The sequence below is a fragment of the Diadema setosum genome, chromosome 14 (assembly GCF_964275005.1).
Source record: "Diadema setosum chromosome 14, eeDiaSeto1, whole genome shotgun sequence".
Lineage (NCBI taxonomy): Eukaryota > Metazoa > Echinodermata > Echinoidea > Diadematoida > Diadematidae > Diadema > Diadema setosum.
Genome location: NC_092698.1, coordinates 7817275 through 7835227, shown reverse-complemented (window position 1 = coordinate 7835227; position 17953 = coordinate 7817275). Strand labels below are relative to the sequence as shown.

General features: G+C 38.6%; 1 protein-coding gene across 2 annotated transcripts in view; it reads right to left on the bottom strand.

Annotated features, from left to right (window-relative positions):
• Positions 1–17953, bottom strand: part of LOC140237446 (coatomer subunit zeta-1-like) — a 115002-nt gene that overhangs the window by 16306 nt on the left and 80743 nt on the right. For both annotated transcript variants that reach the window (XM_072317372.1, XM_072317373.1), the window contains exons 5-6: positions 7007–7084; positions 3343–3433 (exon numbers count right to left, since the gene is read on the bottom strand). In XM_072317372.1, the coding sequence (XP_072173473.1) occupies positions 3343–3433; positions 7007–7084 (169 nt within the window). The remainder of the gene's footprint in view (positions 1–3342; positions 3434–7006; positions 7085–17953) is intronic.

The window sequence follows — 17953 nt, the reverse complement described above, 5'->3', positions numbered from 1 at the left end:
AAAATATTGAAATGACAGGTTTGTCAGAAATGTCTTGAACTGGGTTTGCTATAATTTTCTAAGAGTGCAGGTACACATATTTGGGGAATTTTGGGAAAGTTTATGCAATGAGTAATTTCCAAGGTACGAAGAAAGAGTGTGATGACGGAACAAAATAGACTTTTTTTTTTGGGGGGGGGGGGGGGGAGGGGGGCATTGAAACCTGGCCTTTGACCCTTAACCTTTGACCTTCTGGCTGGAAATTTCCCGGAGAATCTCCATTAGGTAATGCATGTATTAAGTTTTGAAACTAATAATGCAAGCATTGCATATACTAGTATATGAGGGAAATAGTAAAATTTTGAGGAGTTGACCTTGACCTTTGACCCCTGACTATTGACCCATGACCCCTAAATTCCCTAGATACAATGTAATCCCTGCCAGACAGTACATGCATATGTACCAATTTCCACGAAGATACATTGAAGCATTTGAGAGAAAAGTAATATTGCAACATTTTCACCTAACCTTTGACCTTATGACATGAAACTCTCTCTGGAGAATCTTTACGCAGTAGTACATGTCCACACCAAGTTTCAAGAAAATACCTTCGGGCATTGCATAGATATGGGGGAAATTGCAACATTTGTAGCATTTGACCTTGACTTTTTGACCTTTGACCTCTTGCCAATGTCACTAAAATCTACTCAACTAATTTTCCCATTATACATCATCCTTGGACCAAGTTTGGTGAAAGCTGCTTCATCCAGTTTTGAGTTATCACATAAACAGATACATTTTAGGATTTGACCTTGATCTTTGACCTTTGACCTCTGTCCGATTTCACTGAAAAACTAATCAAGTAATTGCCCCATCATACATCATCCTCCAACAAAGTTTGGTGAAATTTGCTCCATCCAGTCTTGAGTTATCGCGTAAACGGATACAATTTCATGATTTGACCTTGACCTTTGACCTTTGACCTTCAGCCGATTTCACCCAAAATCTAATCAAATAATTGCCCCATCATACTTCATACTTGGACCAAGTTTGGTAAAATTCCAGTAAATATTACTCAAGTTATCGCGTAAACGAAAGCGGACGGACGGACGTACGGATGTACGTACGGACGTACGTACGGACGTACGGACGGACGGACAACCCGAAAACATAATGCCTCCGGCACCACTTCGTGGCGGAGGCATAAAAAAAGTATCTACAGACTTGATTAGCACTTTCTTATGTTTTCTGATCATAAAGATGCTGCCATTCATGCAGGCTGTGGGGAGAGATAACAAGCTATTTGCAAGCATATAACTAACATAATTCATCATGAATATGAATAAAAGAATATTTTATGAGGAATGATTGTTAAAGAGAGGAATAAGCGAAAATATTTGGGTGTGACCCTTGACGGCATGTGCAATATTCTTAGAAACTATATGATATTGTTATCTGAATGAATTTGTCAATCACATACAGCTGAAATTTGGATGCATAGTGAAGAATTTCAAAACTGTTTTAGGCACTCTTTTTGTGACAATATTTTCAAAGCATGCAAAGTCACTCAACATACCAAATAATAAACAAACACTAAGAAACAGATTGTTGCTGCATCGTGCATATTGCAATTGGTCAGTTAACACTGCAAATTGGAGACTGCATGCCAGCTCATGTATGTTCCGAATGATTTTTTTTTTCTTAATGCACTCTTCAACGTGCATATTTGGGGGTGTGGGCTAAATTTCTTACAACTGTACAGATAGAAATTTAAAATGTTGATAGGAGATCATGAAAATATTTACTCAGTGGTCTTTTACAAGTATGTCTTTATCATACAGAAATATATTACATTGGAATTAGACCTGATGACATAAAAGCAAAACATAAAGAAAGATTGTGTCTGCAGCATCAAGACTAGAAAAACACTACCTCCTAAAAAAGTAAACAAAATATTCTGCAATTTTCGGGTTTCTCCATCCCTTTCTTCTTTTGGTGAAGAGTGTACGAGTTGTCAGTGTATTTGTGCATGTGTTTCAGAGAGAAAGAGAGAGAGAGAAAGTGTGTGTGTGTGTGTGTGCATACAAATGTTAATTGGATGTCTTGTATATTTTAAGGATTGTTTGTTTCACAATGTAACAATACTGCTAAAGGATACTGTATAAGCCATATACTTTAGCAACTGATCTCTTTTTTCACAAATCAGGACTTCCTGACAATCTGCGAGTAGTTGCATACACGATTGTCGAGTTCAGTAATAAATGGAGAAATGTACGGGTGCATGTCGCATTTATCTTGGCATCAAAGTTTATATCTTTGTCTGTTGTTAGATTTTTAAGTAGCATCCAATTTACGAAATTTGTGAAATAAAAACCCTGCAAAATAAATATGGCCTATACAGTAGTCAACAGAACCAACAAAAGAGTATTGCACATTTGCATTCACATGGGCACATGAAATTGCGTACATGCATGCAGGATTGTCGGTGAACTTTCAATCAAAATCAAACTTAATACATCAAAGTTATATTTTGAATATATATCTGAACAGAAAAGCCCGTCAACTTTTTCACTCTCGAAAGTCATGCACAGAAACATGTTTCCAGATAGTGGGTCATACAACTTTCATGATGGTGTTTAAAGAGAAATATTACCAATTTTCTTTAAGAGGAGACTCATAGGCCTGAATTCACGAAGGTGGTACAAATGAAACCATGGTTTAAACCATGGACAAAAACCATGGAGCGCCAAGTGTCGCATGGAATATTTCGTTATGAAATCAGTCATTTCGTCGATGAAATGATTAGTTTGTAATGAAATGACAACACTTTGTAACTAAATGAACATTTCGTCGACGAAATGATAATTTCGTTAATGAAACGGTCATTTTGTCGACGAAATGACCAATTTCGTAACGAAATATTCCTTGCGACACTTGGCGCTCCATGGTTTTTGTCCATGGTTCAAACCATGGTTTCATTTGTACCACCTTCGTGAATGCAGGCCACAGTTTTGATTTATGGATGTTTACTTGTAGACTACAGAATAAGAATCAAAACTAAATGTATTTGTTACATGTCTGCTATGGTTACATGCTGATAAAATATATCAATTTCTGATGAAGCGAATTTAATTTCTTGAAGTCCTCTTTGTTTTTCCATTTCTCTAAAAACACAAAGCATTGCTAACTCGCAAAATAAAAAAAAATGATTAATTGATATCTGCAAATCAAATTGATGGTGAGGAATTCCACAACTTAAAATGCATTCCTTGGTCCATGCAAAGATAAATCTTGCTGGTGAGAGTATGGACCAATAGTGTGACTATGGGAAAAGGATTGGTGTACAAGAACCCATAGCTCTACCTGTGTCATGGTCTGCTCACTGAGTGGTACATCATCCCCTCTCAAAGCCACCTTCTGCACTACAGAGCTGGGATCTGCCTCCAAGATGATCCTGAAAAAGGAGAACAGTACAGCATGAGTTTTGCCTCCACAATCAAAGGCAGTGGTTCATTGGTTCTGGTGTAAAATCTCCATCACAAGTTTGATTTTCAATTGTGACCCTGCATCACAAAACGAACAAAAAGTCGCCAGACATGGATTTTTAGTTAAGGGCAAATTATGAAAAAGCAGACTCTAAGCTTTAAAATGATGTATAACTCGACTCAAATGGACTTCCCTAACCTATCTAAATACTCGAAAGAAAGCACACACTCTGGAAAAGTGTGAACTGAGAAAAGAGGCTCTGAAGTACAGAGTCTATTGCAGCGATTAATCTTTACCAAGCCATGCTAGCTGTGTGATGAGAGGGACAAAGCACAGAATGTAAACAACTGGAGCAACAACAATGAATGGATTATCAGATTAAGCTGTACAGCATGCTCTATTAAACATTCTGTCCCTAATTAATGCCAACTTTCAAAGCAGTAGCATTATCCTTTTAAAAGTTATTAGACTTGAAAGGACAGAGTATGCAAAGGATTTCAAGAAATGAAAGGGGGTCTCTATAAAGACATAGCTGATTAATTTACTCCCCCCCCCCCCCCAAAGAAAAAAAGGGTTGTAGAAAACATGCTCAAAACACACTTTCCCATTCATGTTATGATTCCAAACTTGAGAATAACGTAGAAGAAGGATGGCTCTTTCAGAAAATATGAAAAACTCAAGATTGACTTGGTTGACCCATTTCACCTCTTTTGAGTCCTCATGTAAAATCAAGGGATGCGACTTTTTGTTCGTTTTGTGATGCACGGTCACAATTTACACATCAGAGCGTAAAACCATAATTTTTTGAGTGCATGGAACTTTTGCACAATTAGTGAGGAGCCAGGACTCGCAAAAGTAACATACATATGATGCCTACACTGTTGCAGAGGCAACGTTCGCTCTGGATAGAAGTGCATAATTCTTATTTCTGATACATGTTTAAGGTACACATAGGAGAAATGAACAGCTTACCCCTTCCGAGTAATGGAACTGATATAATTTGTATGTAGTGGTATGCGTGCACGTGTACACTGTACAGCTCAGTTTACTCTGAGTGCTTCTGAAGTCAAGTACTAGTACCTGTCGAAGTACTGCGCATTCTGTTTTTTTTTTCTTTTCTTTTCTTTTTTTTTGGTTAAACTATGCATGTTTAGAGGGTGAATTCATTTGCGTGTGTGTGTGTGTGTGTGTGTGCTTTATATCTACCATCAGTGTAAGATTAACAAATCCCTGTGTTACTATTACAATGTACATGGAGTATCTCATAATTTTTTTGTGGTCTGCACTTTGCAAAAGTTTCATGCCAAAAAAAAAAAAAAAAAAGGACATTGGCTCTCGGAAAATGTTTTGGGTTTTACAGTACATAAAATGCTTTCTTATTCGGGTATGACTTCCTACTGCACACACAAACAAGCACTTAAACATTAAAAATATATATTAAAAGAAATCTCACAAAAAATGTAATACTCTCAAAAGTGATATATGCCCTCATTCAAGTGATACAAAATATTGTACGCGCATGCAGCACAGTCATATTTGACATATCAGGCTCTTGACATTCACTACGTCTAGTAATTAAAGTCAGAAAAATCTTGCATCTTCTATTAAACCACTCTTTAATCACGTCTGAAAAAAAATTAAAAATCTCCATAGCAACAGCCTCATCTGTCATTGACAGTACAACTAATGATCCAAGACTTTCAGCATATAACGATGTGGTGAAGGCAAGAAACAAAAACTCTAGAACAATACATCAGCTAGCTGAACAATGGTGGCCAGATATTGCATCTGGCACACACGATCAAGGGCGGACATCCAGTTCGATAACAATTATATGACTGCAGGAATGCTCATAATTAAGCTTGTCTGTTTTCTACAAAAGGTCACAACAAAACCTTCTCTTGCCAACTTTAAAAACCCTGCTTTGTTTTCCTCCCCCTAAAAAGGTTAATCGGAAATATGCAAGACATAGGAGGTCGTTAACTGCCATTGCTCAAACCAGCCCCATTCATAAAACAGGATATGATGAGGGACCAGAGTGCTCACTGCTTGCAGAACACGGTATGCTGTTATGAGGCTCTGTTAAATTTTGATATCTTCCATTAAGTGTCTGATATGTATATAGATTCACATCAATAGAAATCTTCTCCACAATGACAGATTAAAGGCATAATTTATTATTTGCAGATGAAACAAAAACCCAGCATTAGTGCTTTAGAATAGTTCTAAAATGTGAGTTAGGGAAAGAAACAACCATTGTAAAAATTTGAATCAGTAAAATCAATGTTAAGTATTGTTAAATATACAAAATGTGAACAATAGGTATAACAAAAATGTTTCCAGACTAGACAGTCTACAGTTACGGTTTATTGAAAAAAATACAGATATCTCCTTATATTTCAGGCGTTATCGTGAAAATTTTATATGATAGGATGTTTTGTGGTACAACAGACCTACACATGTGCATTAAATGTCATATCTTGAACAGTTTTTAAATCACTGTTCCCAAAGGTAAACAGGACCTTTAAATGTCTGCAAACAGAAGGATGAATTCTTTCTTCTTCTTCTTTTTTTATTTCTTATTTTTTGGTTGTTGTTAATGAAAGGCTGCAGGCTGTGGACCTAGAGGATATTGGTTCTATAGTTGAAACATCTCACTGGAGAGAAAAAAAAAAATCTGCTTCTATTGTCTTCATATTAAATCTGTATCATGCTCATAACTTGATTCCAATAGGCATTCTTTTAATCAGAATAGAGTGAAACATTGCTTGACATCTTATATTTTGTCCATTTAACCATTCCTGTTTTGATGGTGTTTTTTTTTAATATACTACAGAAAACAGATCATAAAGATATACTCTTGAAGAGAAATATATTGCAAATGGAATGAATACGGAAGCAGCAGTTGAAGGAAAAATTGTAGGAAATGAGCAAAATTCCAAGACCTTGTACATCTGTAAGAATTGGGGTTGGATGGGCCATGCATGATGGTAATCTGCATCATAAGATTGCGACATAATTTGCATGGTATGCACTACTTTCATCAACCTATCTCTATCAAGAGATTATTCAGGAATGCATATTCATATTTTCAAACTATGTACAGGTACATAGGTAGAGATAAAAAGTATAAAAAACACAAAAAACACACACAAAAAAACTCCACTCATTACCACAGCTCCTCACACTCATCAGTTCAAAATTCAAATTGTCAACAAGACACTGATCAATAGAAGGAGAACCCATTTGGATTTTTTCTAAATGTATATAAACTACCAGGTAAAAAACAACAACAACAAAACAATCACCTGCAAGTACTACTCCTGTATGTCAAGAAAATATCTTTCTTTTTCTTTCTTCTTCATTCATGCATTCAAACAAAAGATAAACAAAAGCAGTGAAATCCAGCATCTAATTGTGGTATCCTAGTAAAGAAACAATGCAATGCAACATTCCATATTAAACAAGGTAGTCACCAAACATACTGAATCAATTTCGTTTCTCTCTCATTACTGGTATGAAGTGCAGCTGACATACTCACCCTTCATCTATGATCTCATCTAGGGCAAGAATGATGGAGTCCAAATGGTCAAAAAGAGCCTTCTTTTCCACATTTTTCCTGCATGAACAACAAAACAGAACAGAGCCACACATGAGAGATGCAGAAAACCACTAAAAATGAAATATCAAATTTTCAGACGTCACATAATTATAAGAAAATCAAGAATATTTTGACTACAGTGCATTTAATGATAGAATTCTTAATAAGAATACAATCTTCTTTCTGTTGTGTTCATCAATGCAGAAATAGCATACAGACATCAACCTGAAAACTCACAGTAGATATTAGAGGAATAATAAAAAGTTTTAGACCAGTACTGCAACTGACACCACTTAGTCAATAGAGGGCAGCATTGAATAATTCTTCACTGCTTTCATGGACTGCAATACAACACTGTTCTTCACGCTGCTACAGAGTGTCTTCCGTCCTGTGGGCTGCCCTGCTAACCCATTGAGGACAGATTGATTTTGCTACAACATGCATTTCCCATAGACACCTGCCCGAGAATACTCGGGATTCGTCCTCAACGGATTAACCTCACTGTGCTTTGTTTATTGATTGGCACAGATGTTTGAAAACTAATTGTCAATGAAGAGAGATTACTTAAATGCCCCTAATCCCAATAGTGTCTGTTCAATTCATTTTCTTTATTTCCATCGAGCAAAAGCGATACATACATGTAGAACAAAGTATACAAGCAAAAAGTAAAGAAACATACACACTATATGAAGGACTAGAACTAAAACAAACAATGTATACTTTGAAAAAAAAAACAACAATGCATACTTTGCACACAAAAAACAACAAACAAACACCATGGCTTTTCTCTTGGACTGGGACACGTTGCTATACACTTTTACAGTGGGCTTGCTAATCTACAACTTTCTCAAGTTTGGATTGATCCCTAATTGCTGATGAAAAAGCTTGATATGGTTAGTTCAGCTCAGTGCCCGGGCACACAAACAATTACATATCATGTGCCATTACATAATTTCTCCCCAAACAAACATATCTTGGGATAATGACCAAGACAAAAGTGATCTCCCACTTCATAATATCGTCGGTTGAGAATGATAAGGGCGTTAAGTTGCCACAAAACCCATAGTGTTCGAGATAACTTAAAAGCCCTTCTCATTCTCAACAGACGATATGCACATGACATTTTCCAAAATGATTTCCTAACTCAAAGAGACTCAGTATACCCACTAATTGTGACAGTGTTGTCATGGAAATGCTTTGTGGTTAAACTAAGTAAAACTCACACACACAAACATAAAAAAAATTGAACATTATTACAACATATAATGTGCAGACCTACCAACCTTTCTGATTGAAAAAAGGATGAATTGACTCAAAAATAGGAAAGAAAGAGCAGTTCACATACGAGTGTGTAGAAAAATTATTACAAAAAATAGGAAACACCTATTGAAACAAGAGCTGGGAATGGTCAAAATTCATATTCTTTCCTCCAAATTCAGAACGGTTGGGAGGTCTTGGCAAAGTTGGTACACAGTACCACACAACTGTAAGCAGGCCTGGCATGAAAGCCCCTTTAATCGCCAAGTTTACTTTGGCAAGCATTTACTCTGCCTGTCACATGTAGGCAACCTTCGAGTTAATCACCGAACAGTTCAACAACCCATGAACGGAACCTTGACCATGGAAAGACAACATTCAGTGGGGTCCTCAGGGGAGGGGGAAGGGGGAGGGGGAGGGGCGGGAGGATGAGGCACTCATGTTCCAAGGATGACAACTGATGATACAGATCACTATCATCCCAATTATCCTTCCTGCTGACAGATGAAAAAAAAATATTGAAGATGGGTCACAAAATGTCAGGGCAGGCGGGAGGGAGCTCCACGATAGTGACATCACAAAAACATTACAGTCTAATTGCCGGCGAGCGGTGACGAGTCTCGGCGAAATAACAATGCTGGGGATGGCCGCGGGGAGGAAGAGGGGCTGCCAGGAAGACGAAAACGACAACGACAAAACGGGGGAAAAGACATGACTGGAATCGGAATAGCCTGGGCAGGTCAATCAGCGCTTTCATTTGGGCGAGGGATCCCCCTCTCTTCCCACAGAAAACAGGATCTGTGCAATTGACTCTGTGACTAAATATTGCCACCCCGACGGGATTGGGGAATTCGAAACATGTTGTCACGGATACTCATCCCCAAGATTTGAATTTTTTTTTCCATCTATATACCTGAAACCAAGAAGGATCTTACAAAAGAGATGATACTGTACGTCCACCTCGATTCAGTCTTAATCAGCGAAGGGGACTAAAGATAAAAGCGCATCGCTGGAATCAATTAAGGCACCTCATCGGATAGAAAAAGCTGACAGAGGCTAACAAGGCCCAGCAAGCCACCTGATTCTAATCTCCTATGAAGCAAGAGATGACAAATAAGAATTAGTGAGTATCAATTTGTGCTTTCTAAAGATCTTTCGCATATGGCATTAAAACAGATCTACCATAATATTTGAATTACAGATTTTGTTTTTCATGTTGTTCTCCTTAGGCGAAAAATAAAACATTTATAAATACTCCATTATCACACACTCTCTTTGCAAAAAGAATCCTCTTGCATTACAAACTTCAATTACCATTAGGACCCTACACTAACATCTTTTTCAATACATTTTTTTTTTTGGGGGGGGGGGTTAGAATTCAATTTGACCTCCTTTAAACAGGACAAACACTCCACTCTCATGTCAAGCTAATGATGATAAAATCATTTCCTACTTGGCAAATGAAATCAAAGCATGACTGAATATAACCTTTTCTCACAATCCACTTAGTTTCTTTAATGTGATGATCACACTATAAAACAGATGGTCAAAATGATACACCTTAATAGTTTATAATCCACACATCAAGGAAATATAGATAAAGTGTAAAATGTCCAATTCATTATGTTGTGCTTGTGCCCTCACATTAAATCTATCAAACATTAAAACACCGTAAAAAATATTTCATCAATGCAACATTGCACACTAACCCATTTTTTTTCCCCTACTGATCCACCCTGTCCCTGTTGGACCAGTAGATGCCAAGTTTATCGATTTCTTACTGATCTAAACCTCAAATTTATGGGTCCTGTTCTTTTTTTCGACTGGCCCCGACAACATATTTATATACATACACACACACACACACACACACACACACATATATATATATATATATATATATATATATATATATATATATATATTTCATTTATTTATTTATTATTTTTTTATGGTCAATTCAGACCAGTAAATTTGACAATTCCTGAAAAGTTACTGGCCCAACAGTGATTTTTACCAGTCTTGGGACTGGCAGATCAGTGCAAGTGTTAAGTGTAGATTAATATAAGTTTGTTAAAATATGTTCATCATTCAATGGGAGGAGCTTTAGGCCAAGAGGTTCACAGGCTTGGATTGATAGTGTCCAAAAGACATTCATACAGTTAGTCACATCAGCTTTTCTTTCAAAGATAACTCAAACTTTAGCCTATTAACCTGGGGGGTGTTTCATCAACGTTTGTCGGCGCTGACAACTTGAATCAACATAGTAACAGTCAGTGACCAGAGCATCTCAGCCAATCAAAACCGAGGATTTTGCTGAAATTGGTCAGCGGCGACAGTTGTCGGCGCTGACAAGCGTTGATGAAACACCCCCCTGATGGGCCAATACAAAGGGAAACTTTATACGTGAGTGAACACATTTGTTTTTGCCCTCCAAGGTAGAAAAGCAAAACTTGCAAAAAATGGACATGTGGTCATTCATGTGCAAGTGTCCTTCAAGATAACAATGATAAACAAAAGACCACTAACTCACAATGATAGACATGAATGAAATATCAAAATTAAGTTTTCGTTCTCTTGAATCTCTTTATAACCTCAAACAATTACAGAGTGGGAAACTAAATGGGGAAATAAACATTTTCTGTCAACTCCAACTCCTAGGTGATTAAATGGACATAATTTCATGATATTATTCTTTTAATTTAGGAATTCATGAGACAAATTCAAGAAGCAAATACGGTTTTTGATTTTCATAATTTAACATAACAATTCAAATTTTTGTTAATATTGCTTCTTTTCTAATGTCCTTTGAATGTGGATTTGACTGAAAATTCATCATATTCCTCCATTTCTTTTAGCCTTTCTTTACCTTTGGGGCTACAGAGACAGTATAGAGATAACAGCTTTATTTTTACAAATTAATTTGTGTTTCTTATTGTGTTAACTCTAACATTTGTTCTCATTGTTATGTGGAAGAGCAAATATGCATGAAGGACAACTTGTTCAATTTTGCATGTTTTACTTTTGCAACTTGGAAGAGACAAACAAGTGTGTTCACTCATGCATAAAGTTCCCCTTTTTATTGATCTACCAGGTTGATAGCCAATTAAATTACCTTCAATATGGTATACAATACATTAATTTCTAGCAAAATATTCTTTGGGAAATAAAAGCTTGAAAAAGTTGTCACTTTTTTTTTCCTGCCAAGTGTATAAGTCAAATTGGAGGGGAGGAATAAACAGAAAGAGGGGGAGGGGGAGGGGAAGGGATCTGGGGGAAAGGGGTCCTGAGAAAGAGGAAGGATGGAGTGAATCGTATTGAACTGTCATCTTGTAGTCATGGTAACGGGAACTGTCATCACTTCATCTTAAATGGTTACTTTGGAGCAGGTGGGTTGAATCTCAAATCAGTATTAAGAAAACCACAGACAGTCAAGTGGTCGGAGGTTTGTAACGTTATTGCCATTGTTTCATTTCCTTTCTTTCCAATTAACTGTTTCCTAGACAGAGGAAGGACATGGAAATCAAGAAATTAGACAGCTGTGGCCCATTTATGTGACATAATGAAAACAGATATTTTTCCTCCACCTCAATATGATGGTCTTTTGTTGACTTTTCCCTTTCACCTTTGTTTGAGGGAAATTTATCGGTTATTCAAGAAGCATGGACCTATGTAACGTTATCACAGTAAACTAGCATTAGAGATGGTTTCACAATTCCATAACGGTCACTTTAGACACATGCTCCTGAAATTTTCATAAGGGAAAAAATAAACAGCTTCTGTAGGAAGAAGAAAAATGCACCACTAATAGGAAAATGTAGATAATCATCATAACTGCAGTTAGAATACATCTGCTCTATGTTGACAGTCAAAGTAACAAGAAATTGTGAACATTGATGGTGAAAGGCCTAAATTGGTGGAACCCAAATAGAAAGTTTTCACAATCACGAAGATAGATGTGTCATGTATGTGATATACTTTTGAAGAGACGTATTATAGTCTGATTGGTTATATCAAGTCTCTGCCTTCTGCTTGGAAGGTTTAAGAAATGACAGCAGGTAGTCGCATCACGGCGAGTGGAGACTGCCGCATGACAACATCAATCATCAAGACAGCTTTATATCGCTTGCCACTGTTTGGCCAACGCCGTGTCGCGCAGAAACCAAAACAACACAAGGACTGCCATTACGAGCGGATGACCTAAAATCGAAGGATCCGGCAAGATTTGAGCTCCTCCTGCGAGAAACAACCGCATCTCGCTGCCCTCCCATCTCGATGCAAAATCGTCCCCCCACGACGACGACTCCCCCCGCTCCCAACCGACGCGGCGGGTCGGCGGCGATGCCCCTGCCAGGTAAATTCCTGAGCGCATGGCTCCTCTACTCCTTCCTCCCTCCCACCGGAGGACCCAGGAGACAAGAACCGATGACAAATCCTGACTGGTAGTTGGCAAGGATGCCTTTGTGATGATGTACGGCCCAATTAGGGCAGCGGGGGCGAGATGGGAGCTACGGGAGCACAGGGGGACGGGGGCTCCAATTTGGAAGGAGGGCTCGCGGAAATCGTTGAATTTTGGCTATGCACGGGAATATGAAATTGAGGAGGCAGCCAAGCATACTGACAACAAGATCACTGAAATGTTTGACCTCCTTTCTTTTATCTCTATCACTTAAAACAGATCTGCTAAAAAAAAAAATAATAACTTCAAATAGAAAGGAAAAGCACAAAACGATGTATATGGCTTTAGACACAGCAACAACATTGCCGATAGTCATTGCAAAAGCATCCAGACACTACAGAAGATGATCAAATTTACATACAAAAAGACAACAACACGATTCATTACAACAAACATTAACTTCAGTACAAGTGCTAAACAGGGCATATGAAGAGAAACTTGCAACTTTCATGAAGAAGGTAAAATATTAATCATATTGTGTCATGCTTTTTTTTTTCTACAGGAAACCACTAACCAATGACAAAAGGATTAGTGATTGATACTAATATGAATTATGACAAGTTTGCCCACTCTGCAGTCTGTGTTTTCTCGTTCCAGCCCATTGATTTCAAGTGGACAAGAAAAGCTGCACATTGCTGATGACACACTACAAAGCGAAACTGGGGTGAATTTGAACCATTCCACAAATAGGAAACCCTTACTTCACAAACCTCCCACCCTCCCCCCGTCATTCACCACCCCCCCCCCTCCATCCGTTCTCTTCCCCTATATAAAACTGGAAAGGACAGAAGGAAATGACAGCAAAGTGAGTGGGGAGGATGTATGAAAAAGCTCAACAGACCAGCTTTGATACTGTGTGATAACAACTCATGTGGATGGAAATAATTTTTTGGGGGATGTTAATGAACTCTTGAATGGGAAGGATGACATTGCAAAAAATATGTGAATATACATAATGAATGGACGTGTGTGTGTGTGTGTGTGTGTGTGTGTGTGTGTGTGTGTGTGTGTGCATATGGGGGGGGGGGTATTTATGCACACAATACCGTTCCAAAGTCTTTCATCTCTGTTCCATCATGCTGCATCCAGCAAACATCCCTCAAAGATATCATCTATGAAAAATCTTATCAAATTGTAAGGGGACTACTTTAATATAGTAGATACATCATTACTCTTGGCTGCAAAAGTGTAATACTCTATACGCATGATGATGAATATGGTGACGTGACATTTGCTCCTGTTTTCAATATGTATGTTCTCCGAGGACGTAGGGTTAGGGTTGTGATAGGGTTTTAGGTTTAGTTTGATTAGATTTAGGGTCATGTTTGTGGGTAGGTTTTGTGTTTGGCTTTAATAGCATGATTCATTTTATACTATGGGAGCAATTATCACAGGAGCAAACATCATGGAACAGATAAATATGTCTTTGTGTTGGATTGACCTTGTCTGGTGTGTGGTGGGGGGGGGGGGAGGGCTCCATTTTGAATGAACTAGAGAGTGAAGAGGTGGGAAGAAAAGAAAGAGGACCTAAGTCGAGTGGGAGAAGAGGTCGTTGCTAGCAAGAGTAGTAGCAGTGCACAGGATGCTGCAAATTGGCCACGTCGGGCCAGGGGTGGACGATGACCAACCACCTTGTCTCAATGGGTCCAAATGGCTAAAGGAGACTCAGGGGGCCACTATAAGGTGATCTATGGACAGGAAGGGACTGGACGGATCTTGTGCAAAGGGGAATCAGGCTCTGACCAGTGGTCAAGCAACAGAAGAAAATACAGATATTTGACACTGCAGTTGCTGGTGGCTTTCTATAAAAACATGGCAGCCCTTCTACACTTCTAGTATTTAACGATTTCCACAGAATATTTTACGGCAGTAAGCATCAGAAAAGTATGAGGGATGTGTCAGATAAAATTGCCCCTGAGGAATAGCTTTCCTTCCAGGAGCCACTGTGGCTCAATGGTTTAGACTGTGGATTCCCAATCATGTGGTCACTGGTTCAAGTCTCCTGGCAGCAGCTGTTGTGCCCTGAAGGCAAAGCACTTTATCCTCATTGGCTAGTCTTCCGAAGGGAACTCACAGCCATTCAGTCCGGTGGTAACTTGCTGACTGCATTTTAAAGCTTCTATAGCTCCATCCAGGGTCGACACAGAAATGCACACTCTACTGTACCTTAACCCGTTAAAGACAAGTCCTGAGTATATTCGGTTAGGTGTCTATGGGGAAATGAGCATTGTAACAAAATTAGCCCGTTCTCAATGGATTAACCTGTTGAGGACGAGTCCTGAGTATACTCGGGCGAGTGTCTATAGGATAATGTATGCATATTGCAAGCAAAATCAGCCTGTCCTTAACGGGGTCAATAGACAAAAATGTCATCACACTATTTCTCATTGAGGATTGTTCAACATTTCTCTGCAAACATATATTTTACCATCTCAAAATACAACTTACAATGTGTTTAGAAATTCTTTACAAATAAATCTACAACTGGTAGATATCCCGTAATTTACGGCAAGAATTGTCTGCCAATGAGATATTTTTTTACTCTATGCAAGTGCCACTGCTAATTAAAAAGGAAACACTATCCATTACTTTAGTGCATTTTTATGAAAAGTTCACTATTTGTTGGGCTAAATCGAACCTCTCCCTCATTCTTCACAGGAAAGACGGTCACGTAAGCTCTTTAAAGCCTAGAGTGCACGCTCTCTCCCGCAAGTATTCAATTTAGACCCTCAGAGGGCGCTAAACCAGGGTATCACTATCAGGCGTGATGTTTACCAGTTGGACCTCTGTACCGCACTGCGATCTGTCGGGTACGGAAAGGGATCAAAGGATCGGCCCCGAATTGACAGCGATGCGGCATCCCTATTCCCAGCAGCCCTCGCTGCCAGAGAGGGCGGCCTCTCCTTTGCAAATGGGACAATGACAACAACGACAATAAAAATCTGGGAGTGGTGTTAGGAAGGAAGCGCAGCTCCCTGGGAAGATTTGTGGCAGAAACACAATTCGGCTTAATCCCGACGATCGGCGACGAGTTTTAGGCAAACAACCGTATTCAGTTCAGCAAAAACAGTCAAATGATATTTCACTACAGTTCGTATCCTGTTTGTGAAACCACAGACGATGGTCTTATCCTTTGCCTGTGTATAGTCTATTCTGAAGCCTTTCCAGTCTCAAATAAAAGCATTAGAATAATAATTTTTCTTAGTTCTACTTTATCTGTTCTTTAAAACTGAGAATGCATCACAAACAACTGTCACAATGCTAGAGGTGCACCTTGTAACAAGAGCATGTACAAAATGAAAAAAAAAAGATACAAAAGTAGTATTGTGTCAACGTCATTTTGGTAGCTTATATTTTTTGACCTCCAAATCCGGATTGATGGAACAGTGCAGGGTTATTGAACATAAACTCTTCCGGCTTTGGCTCAATTATTTTTCCAGGTCTGCATGAGGAGGGGAAGAGAAAGAAGATCAGATAAACACCAGGATGCAGTTGAGTTTGGTCTACACCTACAACGCCTACAATCTTATTTGTATAAGGCTCACGGATTATTTGTTTTTTAGTTTTGTTTTTTTTTTTCGCTCTGATGATCTGATGATATGTCAAACATCGGTATGTATTATGGTATACACTGTAACTGTATCTGTCATCTTCGTGCAACAAAATGGATTTGTGTACCATTCCTAAATAAGCCCTCTAGAAGAAACGCTTTTGCAGTAAACTGCTTTCTAGGGCCCACTGAATGAGTTATTATATTGAGAAATCGTTGGATAAATAAAAGCAATTCATAGGTTACACAGGCATTACCATCCCCTTACCCCCTCATCAGAAAAAAAAAAGAAGAAGAAGAAGAAGAAGAAGAAAAAAAAGAGAATTTGTGTGTAGCTGCACACATGATTAGTGCTAAAAAAATAACTTGTAAATGGGAAGATAAGTTTACATCATGTCCATATAACCTGCTACCCTCAAAATATAACAATTCCAAATCAAACTCGGGCACAGCATACCCTGGCTCCCACAAGTAATGGGTCAAAAAAAACAAACAAACAAACAGGGAAAACAGCTAATGAACATGCTGTCATCACCTACTATAGATATTTGGGAATACCTTCGGAGGCGGTGATTAGCAAATCTTCGGCCAGTGACAAATCTTCACAGTGATGAGGCATATTCCACGGCTGAACTGGCGGAAAGGTCAACTCGCAGCCACTGGACCGCAGAGATTTAAACCTCATCCAAAGAATGACCGCCAAGAGAGTACAGGCCCTGGTCTCCGGAGTTTTGAAGTTGGAAGGTGAGGGGGAAGGATGGGGAAGGAGGGGGACAAGGGAGAGGGGAGAGATAACTTTGATGGGAGCACGGAGAATATTCGTTGGCCAGCTAGACAAACGGAGTTGACAGACTTGAGGTCAAGCAAGGTGACTATGATATAGATACATTTACCACTTTTTTTTTTTTGGGGGGGGGGGGGGCAGGAGGGCACAGGTTTTCCCAGTGAGAAGGGGTTAAAAAGACAAGATAGATGGATGTGCTGATGATTCCGCGATGACACCGCGATTATTGATTGACATGCAAGGGGCCTTAAGAGACAGATATGGAGTGGTACAAAAGAACAAGAACAATGGAAGAAGAAACCAGATAAACTTGACAAAAAACAAAAACAACAACAACCCAAAATCTAAATAGGGTAACTCAGACCTGTATATTTCAAGTTGTGCTCAGAACACAACAGACAATTATCTATTTATTTATCCTTTCCATTAAAAAAGAAGTCCCTACAAAATCTAAGGGGATTTACCACATGCAGAAAGATCAGTGAAACACATGGGTCAGTTTTGTTGACAGTTTTGGGTAAACTAGACAATCTGTTAACCCGTTGAGGAAGAGTCCCAAGTATACTCGGGCAGGTGTCTATGGGAAATGCTTGTTGCTGCAAAATCGGTCCGTCCTCAACAGGTTAAAAAAAATATAAAATTGTAAAGTTTGGATGAATTCCATCAGCAGTCCTCTACATGGCAACTCTATACATTTTTTATTCTTTTTTGTTTTTGTTTTATACCATTTTCTTTCACCTGATAAGGAATAGATGACAATTTAAATCAATCATAAGGAACACAGTCAGCCTGTTTACATGATGGATAATTAGCAATTACAAATTGATGATGTTAGTA